The 18,640-nt window shown below is 56.8% G+C and overlaps 1 protein-coding gene across 1 annotated transcript; it reads left to right on the top strand.

Moving 5' to 3' along the window:
- The first annotated feature begins 12,175 nt into the window (after positions 1–12,175).
- Positions 12,176–17,798, top strand: TP53INP2 (tumor protein p53 inducible nuclear protein 2). Its single transcript, XM_029965315.1, is given in 6 exon segments — positions 12,176–12,504; positions 15,918–16,047; positions 17,550–17,635; positions 17,638–17,719; positions 17,721–17,770; positions 17,773–17,798. Coding segments are annotated over 6 exon segments (498 nt in total). The 5' UTR covers positions 12,176–12,380.
- The last annotated feature ends 842 nt before the right edge of the window (positions 17,799–18,640 follow it).

Genomic DNA, 18,640 nt, shown 5'->3' on the forward strand with positions numbered 1-18,640 from the left:
GAGGTCTTTTCCAACCCGGTTGATTCCATGATTCTGTGATTTATGGTACTCAGCAGTTGCCTGGTGATTCCAGCATCACCAGGAGGAATGGCTGGGGCAGAGCATCCCGGGCTTGGGGAAGACTTATTTCAGGGATGTCAGGAGCAGCATCTGTTCAGGGTACAGCAAGGTCACCCTGAGGACCTGCAGGGAAACCAGAGCAGGCAGCTGGGACTGGAGGGACATCCTGGGACCCTCTTCTCAGTTAATGCCAAATGCTGGAGACGTGTTCTTGAAGGGCTTTGCAAAGATCCAGTCATACTATTATTTCCTGACCTCTTATTCTTTTAGAAGTTTTGGGTAGCTGGACCCAGCATTTTTGTTTTATAAAGGACAGGTAAACGGGTGTTGGGACTAGATGATCTTCAAGGTCCCTTCCAACCCAAACCATTCTATGAGTGCCCTGCCTGCTCTGCATGCCATTTGTTGGGTGAAATGAAGCACGTGCGTTCCATGTTGGCACTGTACCTTGCCAGGAGCTATTAGCACTGCTTCCCAAAACCTCCTGGGTGAAGCAGAAGCCAACGTGATCACCTTCCTATTTTCAAGAGTCACCCAAATTCACAGAGTGCCGCCAGTTACAGGTCTGAGTAGCAGAGCCCAAGTCACCTGCTGGGGTAGACTCATGCTGTGACACACCAAGGCCCCAGCTAACTCCCCATTACCTGAGGGCAGGTGAGGTGCAGTCAGCTGCCTGCTTGGCCTCTCCAGGCTCAGCCACCTCAGGCCTTGCAGCTCAACTCACCACAGTGTGACTTTCCCAGCAACCTGATGGCCAGGGCCCTCCAGGAGTCAAAGCCAGGTCATGCCCTATGTCCCTGCATCCTACCCCAGGGTGCCACAGAGCAGTCATTCTGGTTTCCTTTCCCTTACTCAGTGTCAGCAGACACTGCTGTCTCTGGGGACTGAGAAGGGGGTTGCTCCAAGCCCCGCAGGCTCCCCTTGCTGACCCCGGCTGGGGTGACGTGCTCTCCAGCTCAACCTGGCAGCCCGGCCACTGCAGGCTCGTAGGCACGTGAGGGCTGGGCCACCATAGCTTCCTGCCCACTGTGCCCTGCACTGGCAAGATTAAAGTAATTTCCACTGCCTCAGTACTGCTGCCACCCAGCGCTGGAGCTCCCCGACCGCAGCCCCCCGGCCGGGCCCTGCAGAGACTGGCAGCCTGTGCTGGTGGTCCCAGGATGGTGAGAAGTTCACTCCTCTGCTTTATTGTGTGTGCAGCTTCTTCCCCCAGCAATAAATCACTGGGGCTGCATGCTGCCTGGGAGGGGGCTGCCACTCCTTTTTTGCAGCAAAAGCCCAGGGCAGGGTGCAGCAGAGACCGAAGTGCTGCTGTGGAAGGAAGTGGAAAGGAAGTGGAAAGGAAGAGAGGGCCATCCCATTAAACCAGCCCTTTAGGGCATACGCCAGCACAAATGGAGCAATTTACCCTGGGACATGTTTCACCCTAACAAGATTCATTCTGCTGCATTTATTTATATCCACTCCTCTCCAGCATTGGGATTAAAGGTTAATTTCTGCACTCCTGCTGCAGCCAGCAGGAGCCATGTTGTAATCACTGTGTGAAACTAGTAAAAGCAGCAAAATGAACCCCTGTGGGCAGCAGGAGCTGTTGGCTTCAGGCAGGGACCAGGTTGAGGGTCAAGCGTGGTTATGCTGTGACTTCTGGGTGTCTCCTGTAGATCCTCCCCCCCTGCATGTGCCCAATGGTGCTGGGCACCTCCATTAACTGAAACTGCCGTGGCCAGCTCAAAATGCCCTCCACGGACATCCCAAATTTTCTGCTTAGGACTGTTTCAAGCATCATGGGCTTCTGCTCTCCTCCCTGCAAGGTGGGGTAGGAGCTCTATGGGGTGGCAGCTCTCCTCCCGAAATGGTTTACACTCTTCTGCAAGATCCTTCAATTACAGGAGACTAAATGTTATTTAATTTGTGACCTTGGGTTGAATAAGACACAATTAAATTCTGCCTCTTGTGAATTTGCAATGGGGAATTCTCACCTGTGATGCCAGATGAGTCCTAACTGTTCCATGCATGACTCAGACACCCAAACTGCTCCAGTAATGACTGTTTTAATAAATGTTCTATCTTTATATGGACAATTTCCTGCCGTGTGACAAACCTGGCACAGAGTCAAACCAAACCCTTGGTCCCTGTGCTGAGGACAAAGGCAAACCTGGTGCTGCTGAGCATCCTGGGGTCTGTGACACCCCTGGGATGTTTCTGGTCTGCAGGTCCCCCCAGACCTCTGCTCTTCTCGCAGGTGGGGTAACGACCGTGTGCCCCACCCAGGGGGTTCAGCCCCTCACTCACCCCCAACCCCCTCATTTGTGTCCCACCAAAGTTTCTCTTTGTATGAGGCTCCCTCAGCGCAGCAGGAGAAGGGAGCAGGTGTCCGAGAAGCCTCGAGACTCCGTCCCGTCCCTTCGGCAGGGTCAGCGCATCCCCCGCACCCTTCCTGTCCTCCACACGCGCGTCCTCGGGGCGCTGCGGGCGGGGCTGGGCGCCATCGGGGCTCTTATGGCTTCAGCTCCTATTTTTCGTCCATCTCCTCCCTGCCCCCGGTCCCCGAGCCCCTCTCCCGCCAGCGGCCCCGGGGGGCCCAGCCCTTCCCCTCATCCCCCCGCACGGGCGAGGTCGCCCAGCCGCTCCGCCCGCCCCCGTTCCCGCGGGCCGTGCCCCATCTGGGCCCCGGTGTCGGAGGCGGCCCGGGCCGCCTCCCGTGTCCCCCGGGTCCCCACCCGCGGCCGCCTCCCCGTGTCCCCCGACCCCCACCCGGCCGCCCTCCCGTTGTCCCCCGTCCCCACCCGGGCCGGGCCCGCCGGCCGCCCTCCGGGCGCGTCCCCCCATTGGCTGCGGGCGCGTGGGGGGCGGGGCCTCATTTTGTGGACGTTCACGCTCAGTGTGGGAAGTCCCGATTTGTGCGGGGGGGAGCGGCGGTCGTGCGCGCACAACCGGGGGGTCGCTCGGCACACCGACAGCCGGCACCGGCCCGGCACCTGCCCGACACTGAGCACCGGCACCGGCACGCCACCAGCCCGACACAGCAGCCGGCCACCGCCAGCGCACAGGCACCGGCTCTACCTCAGCGCTCCCGCCGCCCCGACACCGCCACCACCGCGTGAGTTCCCGCGGACGGGGTCGGGCCGCGCGAGGTTGGGGCTCAGCAGGCTCTCCGCCCCGTGCGGCAGGGGGCACCCTGGAGGGGGTGTCCCGGGACCCCCGGCGCCGCGTGCCCCCCCCGGCCTGTTGTTTGTTTCTTCATCACGGATAGACTCGCGCCGTTTCCGCGCTCATTGGCTGCGCTGGCAGTGACGTATGCTGCATTTTGCATATGAACAATGAGGAACGTTCATAACTGTCCCCCCCTGTCCGCGGTTGGACCCCGCCGGGGCCCGCGGGACACCGGTGGCACGTGGGAGGTACCCGCAGTGGCCACGCGTGGGTGGCCCCGCGTGTCCTTCCCGTACCAGTCGCAGCTGTGGCTCTTTCCCAGCAGGAAACATGGGTGTATCCCCCCTGTGCTGTTTAGAGGCTGTTTGGCTTTTTGGAAAAAGAATGCGAATGTATAATTATAAATGTAATATAAATATATGTAAACATATAAAATATACAGAATGGTTTTGGGTTGGGAAGGACTTTAAGGATCATCACGTTCTAACCCCCTGCCATGGGCAGGGACACCTTCCTGTACTATATAGTATATATTATATACTATATAAAATATAGTGTATATAATATACTATATAAAATAAATATGTGTAAAGAATGCAAATCTAGAATACAGAAATGCATTATCTGTTTAACTGATTTCCATCAAATCCTTGGTGCTTTGGAATCCCTCCATCTTTAGCTCTTGCTTTCCTTCATAAATCCCACTGGTTTTAATGAGGTTCAGATGTGTGCCTTCATATTTTTATTGAGTTTAATTGTGATTCCTGGGAAGGGGCCGTGCGTGGCAGGGGAAGGGTGCTGGCAGTGCCATGCTGACATCTGTGCTGTGGGGCAGCTCCACCACATCTCAGGATGCTGAGCCCAGGAGTCCATCAGGTACCACATCCTTCTGTTATTGCTGCCCTAAGAGCACCTGCTTTGAGACAGCCAAAAAATGACATAAATCCTAAACGGGCAACTTTCCTCTGGGTTTAATGGCTCTCGCCTCAGCTCAGCTGAGCTTGGCAGGCCCTGGGAACTACTCCTGTTTCCATCCAAGGGGGCTCATTGTGTTAAAGCTTGGATTCTGTGGAGTGTAAATGTAGAAATGTGTTAAAAAGTACATTATTGCTTTTTTAATTCTTTCATACATATGTCTTGAGTACAGTGGAGCTACAGCCCTTTCCAGAGTGCCTGAGCAAAGGCACTGGCACCCTGGAATCCCAAAATACTGGTTTTAAGTGTCTCTCTTGGGCCCAGCAACACACAGTGCTGAAGCTGCACCCGCGAGGGCTGAGCTGGGCAGGTGCCAAGTTCTGTCACCCATTTGGCCAAGGTTTTGCTGGGATAGGAAACCATCCCAGAAACCCTCCCAAAAGCAGGTGTTGGGCTCTGGTACAGGACTGTGCTGGACCTGCTTTCCCACTGGGTTTAGTCTACAAAGTGCCAAGAACTATTTTTTTTTCTCTAAAATAAATCTTTCCTCTCCTTTTATTTTTCGTCCTCCCCCCCAAAAAAAAACCCTCAAATGAACACACAACAAAAAAAGACAAAAGCTGTCTGCTGTAGCTAACTGTCACCGTTAGGAACCTGTTGCATGGAACTGGTGCTTATCTGGCTGAACACAAAGGGAAAAGCATAATGAAAGTTTTTCCCCTGGATAATAAACTGATAGCACCTGGTTGTAGCGAGACTGGAAAAACCTGCAATGTGAAGTTGTATCTAAGAAGTTTTTAGTGCTGATGGCACAGCAAGCCCCGCTCCAGCAAGGGGAGGGCTCAAGTGGGCTTGGGGGAAATGGTGGGGAGCTTGGGGCTTCTGTGGTGTCAAAGTCCAATGTGCCAGGTAGTTCAGCCTCTGTGATTTATGAGGGTGTAACGGTGGGCTGCTCCCCTCCTGGTGCTCCTCGGGATGCTTCACCTTGTGCATCCTAGAGAGGAAACTTCTAAAGTTTCGTAGGACAGCTCATGGCAAATCTAAAATTTCCTGGTTGCTCAGATCCTGCTGAACACTGACAGATTTTCCAGGACTGTGTGTGATGACATCGCACTGATGCATTTGCATCAGCTGATGCAAATGGGGACACCAGCTCCAGGAAAAACATATTCTCCCAGTTGTGCAGGGTCCCCCTCCTTCAAGTGTGATCTGGAGGAGCATGTGGGGACTCCAGTCCCCACTGAGCTCCTGGACTGGCTTAGGAAAGCCCTTTCAGGTGCTGGCTTAGTCTGACATTATTAAGAAGAGTCTCATGATTAAGAGGTTTTTTTGGTATTTTTCTAACTGCTCTCTGCTTTCTCACCTCTCCACTCCCCTGATCTGCTGCAGAAGAGGCTCTAGCTGTGAATCAGCCTCTGGTTTGTCCATGCTGGCAGCAGCCTTGGGGTGCAGCTCTGCCCCTGTGCCCAGGGCTCCCCCCGGGGGGAACCCCCTTAATGAGGCTGCTGGCAAAGCAAGAGGATCAGTTGGAGCTGCAACACAATTGTTGTGGGACCAGTGTCCAACAATTAATCCAGCCCTGCCAAACTGTCCCAGGCAGGCCCTTGTCCACTCTGGTCCCTCTCTTGATAGGGATGGATAGAGGACAGTACAGGGATGATGCACCAGTCATTTTTGGGGGTGATGAGCAGAGCCCCCCCTAAGCTGTCCAGGTGCTGCACTCCCTTCTTTGTTCTGTGTTTCTGTGCCAGGTTTAGGACTTTGATACATCCAGCACAGAGAGCCTGTGAAACGCTTGTCTAATTTAGGTAAAATGAGTTGAAAATCCCATTTCCCAAGTGGGTTGGAGGAAGGCACCTGATTTATACCTCCACCGCCTGCCGGGATGACTGCGTGGGGTATTCTTAGCTCTGCCAAGGAAGGACCGCTCCTGCCGCCTGGCAGCAGCATCCCTCCCGCCGCCAAGTATTTATGGAAAGTTTCAGGGAGCCTGTTGCCATTTCCAAGGGGAGTTGCTGTTGTTCTTGCAGACTGTGACTTTTAAGAGCTGCCAGTCCTGCGACGCTGCAGCTCCCACCCTGGCAAGCTCCAGGCGCATCCCAGGGCTTTACTGCTGCTCCTGTTGCCTATTCTTAGCTCCTGGGGTTATTTGCAGCAATGGTGACTCAGAAAACTAATTACCGTGTTGAGGTTTCTGAAGGGGAAAGAATAACTTGATGCATTGTGGTTTCCTTACTCCTACTTTAACTTTTAATATTTAATACTTTCTGGCTCATTGTAAAAGCTGTTGGACTTTGTGGAAGGATTCTGATAAACATTCATTTAGAAACTCATCTGTCCCCAAGTGAGTGTCACCTGTGGGCTGTCCCCTCATGCTGGCAGTGGCTGGGATGGAGTTGTCATGCCAAGTAAGGAAGTTTGTGGAAGCCTAGGAAGGATGGCAGCTGTCCTGTGGTGGTGGCTCTGGCAGGAGGCAGGGGACAGGAGGTGGGTGTGTGGTTTCTGGAGCAGCTCAGCCCCAAGGATGTGGTGCATGGGCAGTCCCCTTGTGTCCCAAGGGGGAGGACACCTGGGACACACCTTCTCCAGGCAGAAAAGCCTGTCCAAACTGCTTATGTGGACACCACCTGTGCCTGGTGACAAGGCACAGCAGTGACTTAAATCCCCTGGCAGGGACACATTCGGGTCCCTCCTGCGCTGCAGTTCCTGTGAGGCTGCCGGCCCCAGTTCCCCTGGTGTAAATGGGGCAAACATTTCCCACAGGGAAAGCAGAGGCTTTACAAATACCTGGAGAAACTTCAGAGCTTGATCTGCTGATGGCTGTGGGCTGTCCTAGCCAGAGAAGTGCCTGGTGGAACCTGCTGAGACTGAGATGGCATATGGCAATCTCATTGTCTGGGTAGCAGCTGGCCAAGAAGTCTTTTACCTTGTGAAAGGCTGAAGAGGTCACCCCCAGCGCTCCATGATGAGCTGATGGAGGAGCTGATGTTCTTGGTGGCTTGCAGAGAGGGTCTGGAGCAGCTGAAGGATGATGCCCTGATCACACTGACCAGAAGCTGCTCCCTTCTCGGGTGGCTGGGAGATCGCAGACTCACAGAATGGTTTCAGTTGGAAGGGACCTTAAAGACCATCCTGTTCCTATCTCCCTGCCAATGGGCAGGGACACCTTCCAGTAGACCAGGTTGCTCCAAGCCCCATCCAACCTGGCCTTGAACACTTCCAGGGATGGGGCAGCCACAGCTTCTCTGGGCAGCCTGAGCCTGGGCCTCACCACTCTCACAGGGAAGAACTTCTTCCCGATATCCCACCTAACCCTGTCCCCTGTCAGTTGGAAGTCATTCCCCCTTGTCCTTCCATCCCTTGTCCCAAGTCCCTCTCCAGCTCTCTTGGAGCCCTTTTAGGCACTTGAAGGGGCTCTAAGGTCTCTCTGGAGTGGTTTTTTTCTCCAGGTGAACACCCCCAGCTCTGTCAGCCTGGCTCCAGAGCAGAGGGGCTCCAGCTCTCTGAGCATCTCCCTGGACTCTCTCCAGCAGCTCCATGTCATTTCTGTGCTGGGCCCCCAGAGCTGGAGGCAGCACTGCAGGTGGGGTCTCACCTGAGCAGAGCAGAGGGGCAGAATCCCACGCTCACCTGCTGCCCACAGTGTGGAATGAGCCCAGGACATGACTCGTTTCTGGGTACCAGCACATATGGCCAAGTCACATCCGATTTGTCACCCACCAGGACTCCCAAGTCCCTCTCCCCAGGGCTGCTCTCAACCCACCCAGCCCTCAGCCTGTGCTGATGCTGGGGGTTGCCCTGACCCAGATACAGGACCTTGCACTTGGCCTGGTTGAACTGCATGAGGTTCACATGAGCTCGCTCCTTCTGCCTGCCCAGGTCCCTCAGGATGCCTCATCCCTTCCTTCTGCTCAATCAACTGCACCACACGGTTTGGTGTCATCCACAAACGTGCTGAGAGTTTCTGAGATCAGAACCTCATCCTGCCTCTTTAACCCAAGTTTTTCAGAGCAGACAGGATAAAGTGAGGGGGAGGATTAACTCTCATTTTGGCCCTTGCCTGCCAGGATCTCACTCCTGCCTCCACCCTGCAGGTTTGATCTTGAGGGCTCTGTCAGGAGCCCTCCACAGCTCCCTGGGCACCACCATGGGGCTGACTCTGCCACTGTAGCCCACCCATGTTCCACGGTACAGCATGGACCCCCTTGCACCAGTGAGGGGTTCAAGGCCACCCCACGCTCCCTAGCTCAGGTAGGGTGATAGCTGGTGGCTTACTTGAATTCTTTGGGGAATGATCCTTTAAAATGATCAAGTTTTGCTCTTGGGGCAGTTTTTAACTCTTCCTGCTTCCCCCAGAGCTGTCACAGCTGCCCATGAGCCCCTGTTCTCTGCCTGCAGCCCCCTGCCCTTTGCATAACCCTCCGTAGTGCCGTGGGATTCCTCTGGAGCAGGACAACCCCTGCTGACCCAGGACAGCCCCTGCTGACCCCTTATCACAGCGCTGACTGGGAGTGATGGGAGCGTTGTCCCAGGCTCTTTAATTATTGAGAGAAGGAAAATGAAGTTAAATTTGGGAGAGAAGACAATTGAAAATAATAGTGTCTGCTGTGTCTTCAGAAAAGGCAGGTTACCTCTGGGTTGGGGTGGGTACCTGGGAAGTCCAGACACCTTAGCTCCTGACTGGCCCATTGCCTGCACCCTCTGATTTTTTGGGGACCAGCCTTTAAGCAGCAAATGCTCTAAGGTGTTCCTGAGGGGGCAGAGAGGGAACAACCTTTTTACTGTCCAGTTAAAGCTGTTGTCATGTTTTAATGAAAGAAAACTGAAAGGTTTTGACTGTGTCATTGGTCATTTGGCTTTGAGCTTGCTGGAGGATGAGCCAAGCCCACAGAGCGAAGGGAGCACTCTGGTGGTGCCAAGCCTGGCAACAAGACATGCCAGACTGGCTTTGCTGAGGCAACAGGGAGAATCCTTGCCTGGCTCAGCCCCAGGCCTGTGGTAGCTGCTTGGGTGCTTTTCTGGGTGACCTTTCCCTGGAAGCCAAACTGGGGCTGCTGCCCTCCCCTGTCGCCATGTGCCAGCTCTTGTCCCCAGCTCTGCTGTTGGGTGACATCCACATCTAGGCAGGGGGAAAGACTAAAAATTGCATGAGGCAGGCCAAGAGCATTGACAGTGTCCTCCCAGCATGGAGGGCTTGGGGTACAGCACAAGGGACCCTGCTGTCCCCAGCCCCAGTGTGTCACCCTGAGGACCTGCCTCATGACACTGGGTCAGCTTTGGCTCGGCAGTTCTGCCAGCCTGGGAATGCCCCAGCTCAATAAGCATAGGAACCCCCTCCTGGCCTCACACTGGGCCAGAGCCTTGGGGGACTGGAGCCCCCTGTGGCCTCTGTGCCTGCCACAAGCTGCCCTGTTCCCTCCTGCCTGGGGAGCTGGGGAGGAGAAAACAGCAGGAGGCCCTGAGACATCACCAGCGGGTACCTGGGAGCTGTGGGGTTTCTACCACTCTTTGATATTTAATAAACTTCTTAAATAAATAACATTAATATAATATTAAAAGCTATTTACTGAATAGGCAAGTGCTCAGGCAGATGCCAGGTTTCTAGGCAGAGCTGACATGTGATGAAGCTGTGGCTGTGTGCCACAGCCCTCAGGGCCAACCCTGGTGCCCTTTGCCAGCCTGGCCCAGAGGAGGATGGGTGCACATGGACATCCCGTGGGAGGGGAATCCCATTCCCTCAGTGTGGAGCACACGAGGGAGCCCAATGGGCCGGGTTCGCTCAGTGCCCAGCTGGGTGTCAGCCCCTCTTCCCGTTGTTTCCCTAACTTACACTATTACGCTTTAATGATGTGGTAAAGGGAGTGTCTGGATAACTCAATCATGAGCACTGGAGGATAACAAAATAGCTGAGGCCTTGCCACAGTCATGGCTGTGATGGGGGCTGGGAGGTGAGGGCTCAGGCTGCAGTCAGAGAAACAACTCTTGTCATGTCTCAGTGCCCAAAACCTCCCTGCTCAGTGCCTTCAGGGGAAGCCAGGGACCCTCTAAGGACACAGAGTAGGGAGTCCTCCCTGACCTCTGATTCATCCTGGTGAGACGTTCCATGAGCCTCAGCCAAGCCATCCCAGAGGGACTGGGAAGCTGGGCCGGACCCCCGAGCGCTGGGATTTGGAGCTGGGTACAGCTGTAGCCCATGGTCTGCCCTGTGCCTCTGGGGCAGCCGAGTCACCTGGGGCTTGCAAGCTGCTCAAGGGGACATGCTGCCCTGGCCATGCCAGGGAGGGAGAGCTGTATACTTCAGGGCTGCTCCATCACTCCCTTCTGCACCTGGGGGTGGCAGAGAGCAGAGCCCATGATGCCCAGGGGATCCCATCCAGGGGTAAGGCTCCCTTGATTTCTCATTTTCTGCCTTGTGGAGCAGATGTTGTACCTACCAAACCACCTGAGAGACAGCAAAAGGCACAGCCATCCCACAGGGATGAATGATGCCTGAGCCCCAGAACTTCAGAGAGTGCCCAGGCCAACCACCTTCCCAGGATGCTGGGGCTGGAGAAGCCACTTCGCTGGGAGGCAGGTCTGAGCTAAAACTTGAGCTACTGGAGGACTGGAATGTGTATGGACACATTGTGCCTCCCTGCACCCTTCCTTTTCCACACTGCCTAGAGCAGGTAGGGCTTCACCAGGGTGGAGGAACACTCACAGGCTCCATGGCCCCTTGGTCGACAGAGCCATGAACTGGGGATTTACCCTCTGAATGCACCCATGTCAGTGTGCCAAGCATGGCAGCACCCCACTCGCTCCTCTCCCTTCATGGAGCTCCTGATGGCATTTTAATGCCCTTTAATGTCTCTGGACCAAAAGGTATTTTGTCCACACAAATAACAGTCTGCACCTTGTGGCTGCTGTCCCTGTGCCTTGCCAGAAGCTTGGCAGTCATTAATGAAGTTAGTGAGTGCTGACCTCTGCCCCCACCAAGGGAGATGTGCTTCCCCAGGGGTAAAACAACGATGAGCATAGATGGGGCAGAGACTCACCAAGGGCTGGGATGACAGGCTGGACATGAGCCAACAGTGTGTGCTGTCAGCCCAGAGTGCCAACAGCATCCTGGGCTCATCCCACAGCGTGGGCAGCAGGTGAGAGGGGGATTCTGCCCCTCTGCTCTGCTCAGGTGAGACTCCACCTGCAGTGCTGCCTCCAGCTCTGGTGCACTAGAAGAATGTGGGGCTATTGGAGCAAGTCTGGAGGAGGCCATGGAGATGCTCTGAGGGCTGGAGCCTCTCTGCTCTGGAGCCAGGCTGAGAGAGCTGGGGGTGTTCACCCAGAGAAGAGAAGGCTCCAGGGAGACCTTGGAGCTCCTTCCAGTGCCTGAAGGGGCTCCAACGGAGTTGGAGAGGGACTTTGGGCAAGGGGCAATGGCTTCCAACTGACAGGGGGCAGGATTAGGTGGGATATTGGGAAGAAATTGTTCCCTGTGAGGGTGGTGAGGCCCTGGCAAGGGTTGCCCAGAGAAGCTGTGGCTGCCCCATCCCTGCAAGTGTTCAAGGTCAGGTTGGACAGGGCTTGGAGCAACCTGGTCTAGTGGAAGGTGTCCCTGCCCATAACAAAGGGGGTTGGAACAGAATGGTCTTTAAGGTCCCTTCCAATCCAAGCCATTCTGTGATTCTATGATAACGCTGTCCTCACTCTGCCTGCTGTGAGGGCCTTGGCATGTTCACCTGACTTGGGGACAGTGTTTGGCTCTGTCCCTGCCAGATCTGGTGGATGGATCCCCTGGGAGACCCCACCCATGAGGAAGGGGACATGATATGGGGCTCAATGCTGGTGGAGGCTCCAGAGCACAGGCACCCAGCCCTTCACTGCTGCTTTCAGACACCGTGCCTGATGCCCTTGGAGATGCCACTATCTGGGACAGCCCATGGCACAGATCAGTGCCAGAGCCACCTTTTTGCTGTCCCCTCAAGCCCGTCCAAGCTCCTGGGATACAGGAGGGCCATATTGCCAGCCAGTTCTAATCCATTATTCCTTTTTCTCTCCTTTTACAGGCCTTTGCACTGAAGCCAAGTGAAGAATCTCACAATTGCACTACACATCACTTAACTTTGATTCCTCTGGCAGCAAAGCGGCTCCGCCACCAACGAGACCTCGAGGGCTGTTTTTCCCCTCCCTGCACATCACTCCCATCTCCCTGCCTGGAAGCTGGTGCCCAGCAGAAGCTCTAACTCACTGTCCATCCCACTGGACCACTCCCCACCATGTTTCAGCGTCTCACCAGCCTCTTCTTCAGTGACAGCAATGCGCCAGAGGGCCTAGAGGAGCCCAAACCCTTTGTCGAGGAGGAAGAGGAAGAGGATGGCTGGCTCGTAATTGATCTTGCAGGTGAGGAAAGCAGCAGGACTGGCTTCCCACAGCCTCCGTTGAACTTTGTCTTTGCAGAGCAGGGCAAACCCCTTGAGATGTCAGCAGATGAGCTCACACCACATGGGATCAGCTCTGCCCTTCATCCTTTTTCCCCTGGTCCCCTTGCCCTGTCCATGGTGCCCAGCCCTGTGGTCACCGCAGCAGCCCCTGACCTGCTCCTCCTTTTTCCCAGTGATGATTCCCGACTTTCCACCAGTGTGGGAGCAGTGTCAGCATCCCTGGCCGGGGCTGCAGCTGCTCAGGATCCTCCAGGTGTCTCTGTGCCAGGATGGGACCCTGGCATGGCACCAGCCAGGGAGATTATCCAGAGTTTTGATGTGATCCTGCCCACCAGGGCTCAGTGGGGTGGAGAACCCAGCCCTTGCAGGCTCTGCCCACCGGCTGCAGCTGAGCTGTGCCCTGGCCAGCACTTTTCCAGGAGGAACCAGGCTCAGGTGCTCCCTGCTCTGCCTCTGCTGAAAGCAAAGCAGGAGCTGGTGGGACACCAGGGTTGTCCCCATGAGAGGATAGGTGGCAGAGCTGTCCCAGCTGGGGATATGCCACCAGTGATCTGGCTACGTTTGAGTCATCTGAGGGGAGCAAATCTCAGTTCCAAAGGGGTTATCTTCCCAACTCATTCCCAGTGCCCATGCCAAGCACAAGTGATGTTTGGCACCAGGTCCCTGTACCTAGAGAACCCACAGGGCTCCCCCTTCCCAGGGATGGTGACAACCGTCCAGAGCCCTGTTTGACACCAACCAGATGAACTGAATTCCTCCTGTGCGGAGCTTCTCCAGCTCCACGCAGACCTTGGAGTTTCTGTTGTGGCATTAGCCAATTACAATGATATTTTTATGACCTTTTCATTCCAAATCCAGCAGTGACCATAGACAAACTTGCCTACCTGTGCAGGAGCTCCTGGTGCCCGTGCTCTGTTAGCTGTGGTGCCCCAGCCAAGGGGGTTTAGGAGGAGAGTTTTGTCCTCCCTCTCTCTTGCAGGCAGCAGTCCTCTGAGCAGATGTTCCCTGCCTGTCCCCACCATGCTTGTTTTTGTGATGGGAGTTGTTCATTAGAGTTCTCCCCCATATCCCCTGGAGAGGGGACCAGAGCAGGAACAAGCCTGGGATGGGGGACAGGGATCTCTGTGCCTCGTGGGAGGGAGCACTATGGAGAGCTGGTGGAGGTGATGGGTGGTGTGGGCATGGGCAGCTGTGCAGGGTTGCCTGTCCTCTGGGCTCTCAGCTGACTGTCTGGAGTGGGTCACAGCAGTGACATGGGAGGGGGCTGGTTGCAAGGACGTCCCTGGAGCAGCGGGTGTGCAGCTGCCAGGAGTCTGGGCCAGCTGGCAGCAGCTGCAGCGTGCCTAAAGCATGCCAGAAGGAGCCAGGAGTTTCCCCAGCCAGAGAAGCACTGGCCTGTGCCCTGATCCCTGGGTCCGAGACTACAGCTGGCTCCGAGGGGACCAAGGGTTGACTCTGGTACAAAACAGTCCCATTTTTTTCCCAGTGACGTGGCTGGGCTCTTGGTGCAGCGCTGGCTTCCAGCAACGTGTCTACTTGCGACGATCCCACTGCTAATTCCATTGCCTTCTGTTCCCACAGCAATCCCTGAGCAGTGAGGGACCAGATTCTTTCAGCCCTGTTTCTGAGGCTGGAGTTACGTGAAGCACTCTAAAAGCAAAATGTGGAGGCTCCAGCCCCATCCTTCCCTTTGGAGCCGTGGTGGCCAGCAGCAGTTCCCAGCCTGGCTCCCTCCCAGCAGTTTAGGGAGCCTCCAGATTTGGTCCCTCTCAGCCTGATCATTACCCCCAAATGCACCCAAATTACCCAGATCTTCCAGGAGCGTTTCCGATGCTCCTCTCACCCCCTTGCCCAGCCTGGCTCTGCTCAGGACCCAGAGAGGGAGCCAAGAGCATTTCCCAGGATATGGCTGGGAGTATATCCCCAGGGATTTGAGGATCCTGAAAAATTGCTTGTGACATTAAAACCCAGGTTGGCAAAGGATGGGAACAGGGAGCCCTGGAGAGGCTGCACTGAGCCCCCTGCCCCTGTGCCCACAGACCCCTGTTGTGGGAGTGCTGCTGGACTGGGGACGCTCCAGCTGGGCTCAATGGCTGTCTCCAGGCAGACAAATAATCTACAGCCCATCATGTCAACAACTATTAATAGCCTGATATCCACTGACCTGGAGAAAGACACTCTCATGTTTGCAAGGCCAGTTGTGACCTGTCCTGAGCCCTGGGCTGGGGCATCAGCTAAGGGAGGAGCTGGAGATGCACAGAGCTGGGAATACCATGCTCATGTTCATGCACTGCATTTCTCCACGCAAGAACACATTCACCTTTGATTCCTCATGCTCCCTCACCCAGTCACAGAGTCACATGCATCCATATAGATATTGCACTGCCTCCCCCCTCACTGACACCAGTTCCCTCAAATCCCCCTGTGATGAGTCTGGGAATGGGTTCACCTAACCTTAGGTGCAGGCTCCCCTCCCATTACACCACCAGTAATTCCAAGCACAAGCAGCCCAGGAAAGCAGCAGCCCAAGTGCTTTTGCCAGGTAGAGATGAGGAAGGGAAAGCATGGAAGGCTGGCCATTGGAGGGGTGGGGGGGTCAGCTCCCGTATCAGGCACTCGAAATTTGGCCTCTAAGGGACTGAAGCTGAAGGCACAGCGAAAACCTTTGCTGAAGAATTTATTCCTGTGATTTCTTCCAGAGAAAAGGTGTGGACTGTTTTTCCCCTCTGTGTGTGCTTGGTTTCCATGTTTGCAAAGTGCTGGGTGGTGTTTGTGGGCGCAGGCACGCTGGCGTTCCTCTGGAGCGGCACGGCACGGCACGGCACGGCTCAGGTGCCATCCGAAAAGGCAAAAGCAGCGTTTCTTGCTGCCTGAACTTTCTTCCTTTTGAGAAGGAAAAAACCCCATTGCTGCAGTAAACCCTGCTGGTTCCCCCACTTTTTGGTTCGACTTGCCTAACCAGGCTCCTTTCCATGCTGAAGCCGGGTCCCTCGGCAGCGGTGGGTGCTGGTTGGGGCGGGGGCACGGCCGACGTGTCCCTCCCGCGGGGCCGCGCCCGTCTCTGCGGTGGCAGGTGGCGGTGGGGTGTCTCTTGCACTAACGATGCCCCTTTCTCCCCCCTCCCCTCCCCCACTGTACATGGTATGTGTGTGTGTCCCCCGCTCGCCCCGCATGGCTCTGCCCCCGCCCCCCGGCAGCCCGTGCCCGCCCCGGCCCAGCCCGGCGAGGGGTGCTGGCGGTACCGGGCGCTCGGCGCGGCCCCGCCCGACGCCCCCGGTCCGCCACCGCCACCAGCCGCTTCCCTGGCTCCGGCCGGTCCCTGCTTGATGGACGAGAGTTGGTTTGTCACCCCTCCCCCCTGTTTTACTGCAGAGGAGCCCGGCCCTGACGGCGTGGGGAGCAGCCCCATGGAGGACCTGCTCATCGAGCACCCCAGCATGTCCGTCTACGTCACCAGCACCCTCGAGGTGGATGGGGAGGGCCTCGAGGACGATGCTGCCGGGTGAGTGCACTTTGAGGGTGTTTGTTAGGGACTGGCAGCCCCAGCACCTGCTGAGGGACCGGGGTCAGCCCTGGCATCCCAAATCCCCTCGTACACCCGAGAGCGTGTCCCATGGACAGAGTGGAGCGGTGGGGGACATCAGTGTCCCCATGCCCCATCTCAAGGGAGTACTCTGCACATCTGGCCAGATGCCGTGCAAGGCTGGCAGCCCCTGTGTCCCAAAATCCTCTGCTGAGGAGGTCTCAGCAGCGTGTTTGGACAGCCATGGGTGCAGGACTGTGAGCTTGGCACTGGGCTGTGGCAGGAGAGGGGTGTGTCCCCTGCCCCAAGCAGGGTCTCTTGGTGTGGCTGATGCCACTCATGCTGATGCCACCTGTGCTAATACCGCCTGTCACCGCATCACCAGCCTAGGGGGTTGCCAGGCTGGGCTTACACCATTGTTTTCCATAGGTATGGCCCAAGCAAAGCAAACCCAATAGGACAGGGTGGCCTTTGGGCACAGTGGTCCCCCTGGGTCCCCCAGGCAGGGAGGTGCTGAAGCCCCCCTCGATCCCGCTTCTGACCCCATGCTGGTCCAGCACAGGGGTATCCCACAGCTGTGTGGGAGTGGGACACCACCAGCTTCTTGCCCCAAGCTACAGCTTAGCACAGGAGGAAAATAAACAGAAATGCCCCAAATGGCCCTGCTGCCTGCTGATCCCCAAGGCTTGTGGGCTGGAGTCCTCCCCACGCATTCCTGGGACCACAGCCTGGAGCTCTGTCCTTCCCCAGGGCTGCCTCCAGTACGCAGGGAAAACCTGAACTGTGCGTGTGCTCAGCCCTGCCACTGCTGGCTGAGCCCCGGCTCCCACCGTGCCATGGGGTCCCTGCTGCCCCCCAGTCCCAGCCCTCCAGCATCTCCCCTAAGAGCCCCTCACTGGGACAGGGGAGGAGTAAGAATTCAGGGTAAACTTCACCCTGGGCTAGGGGACACCATTCCTGTCAGGGGACACTGTTCCTGGCTAGGGGACATCATTCATAGTTAGGGGATGCCGTTCTTGGCTAGGGAACACCATTCTTGATTAGGGGACACTGCTCCTGGCTAAGTGACACCATTCCTCCAGGACTTCTCTTTCCAAAGTCTCCCTGAGAGCCACAGCTTGATCTCCAGAGCTTTAGAGGTTCTTCAGTGATGGAGGGGGCAGAGAATGGCCAAAGGGAACTCAAGACTAGCCAGGGGACAAAAGGGGTCACAGTGGAATGAAGACAGACCAGGCTCAAGGGACTTAGCTACGGTAAGGGGCTGTGGGAACACCCCATTCCTGGTGGTGTCTGGATATGTCCAGGTGTCCCAGAGCCTGCCTGTGCTGGAGCATCCCTGCCCTCGGGAGACTGTTGGGGCAGGAGGTGCCCGGCCCATCCCAGGGCACAGTGTGTGGGGAGGGGGTTGGTGCCCTCGGTGCCCTTCTTGGTGGGGAGGGTGAGGGCGATGCCATCGCCGCTGACGGCCCCTCTCTCTGCAGGGAGGTGCCGGAGCCGCGGCTGGAGCGGCACGTGGCGCACCCCGGCCGGTCCCTGGCGGTGAAGGCGGCCATCCTGGACAAGGTGGGGCAGGCCAGCGGGTGCAGCGGGCCAAGCAGCTGGCGGAGCGGCACCGGCTGGGCCAGAAGGCGCTGCAGCGGCAGAACCGCGCCGGCAGCGCCCGCCCCGCGCGCCAAGCAGCTCCCTGGGGCCTTCGTGCACCAGCCTGCCAGCGCCACTGCAACTACTGACCTCGCCGGGACGGCTGCGCTGCGCGCCCCGCGAGGGGCCCTCACCCCCTGACACTGGCCCCCGGGAGTGCCGGCCCCACGGACACCGGCGACACCGGCTGCGGTTCCACTCCACGCCCCCCGCTCCCACACGCCTGGCCCACACTCCTCATCTTCCTCCACCCGCCCTCACTGCTCCCCTCACCCCTCGCCCTCGATGCCAGCTGGGCCAGCAACCTCTGGAGCTGCCGGCATGGAGGGCCATGCTGACCCCCCCACCCTCACAGCCTCGCCAGCCTTCACACAGGAAATCGGTATTCCCTGGGAAATCACCTGTTCCCGAAATCCATGGCGAAGCCTGTTTGTCCTGACAAGCCTGTGACAACAGTGCCTTTCCTCACCACATCATGACTCCACGTACAGCCAGGCTGGGATGTCACAGAGACACCGAGCAAAGGTGAAAAGAGAAACAAAGCCACGAGATCTGGGATTTTTAGGAAAATCTCGTCAATGACACTAAGTAATGCTTCCGTCCTGCACAACCAGCAAATACTCCCCTCCCTCCTTGACTTCTTAGTTACGTTTTTACCATGATAAACCCCCACTGCAGGTCCTGAAGGGGCTCGTGGTGGGAAGCACTGGTGGAACCATTGTGGCCGGGCCAGCCAGGTGGCTCCTGATGCGTCACGGTGTTTTTTTTAAATCAACCTTAAAAGCAATCTCAGGAATCAAAGCACCATCCCAGCACCGTGCCGGAGCCCTTGGCCACTGTGCTGGGAGGGGTGGCCAGCCCAGGGCAGTGGTGGCATCACCGTGGCTGGTGGCCCCACCCGAGCGAGCCCCTTCCTCCTGGAGCCACTCGC

Source organism: Manacus vitellinus, unplaced genomic scaffold (genome assembly GCF_001715985.3).
Source record: "Manacus vitellinus isolate BGI_N305 unplaced genomic scaffold, ASM171598v3 scaffold_97_pilon, whole genome shotgun sequence".
NCBI classification, from domain to species: domain Eukaryota; kingdom Metazoa; phylum Chordata; class Aves; order Passeriformes; family Pipridae; genus Manacus; species Manacus vitellinus.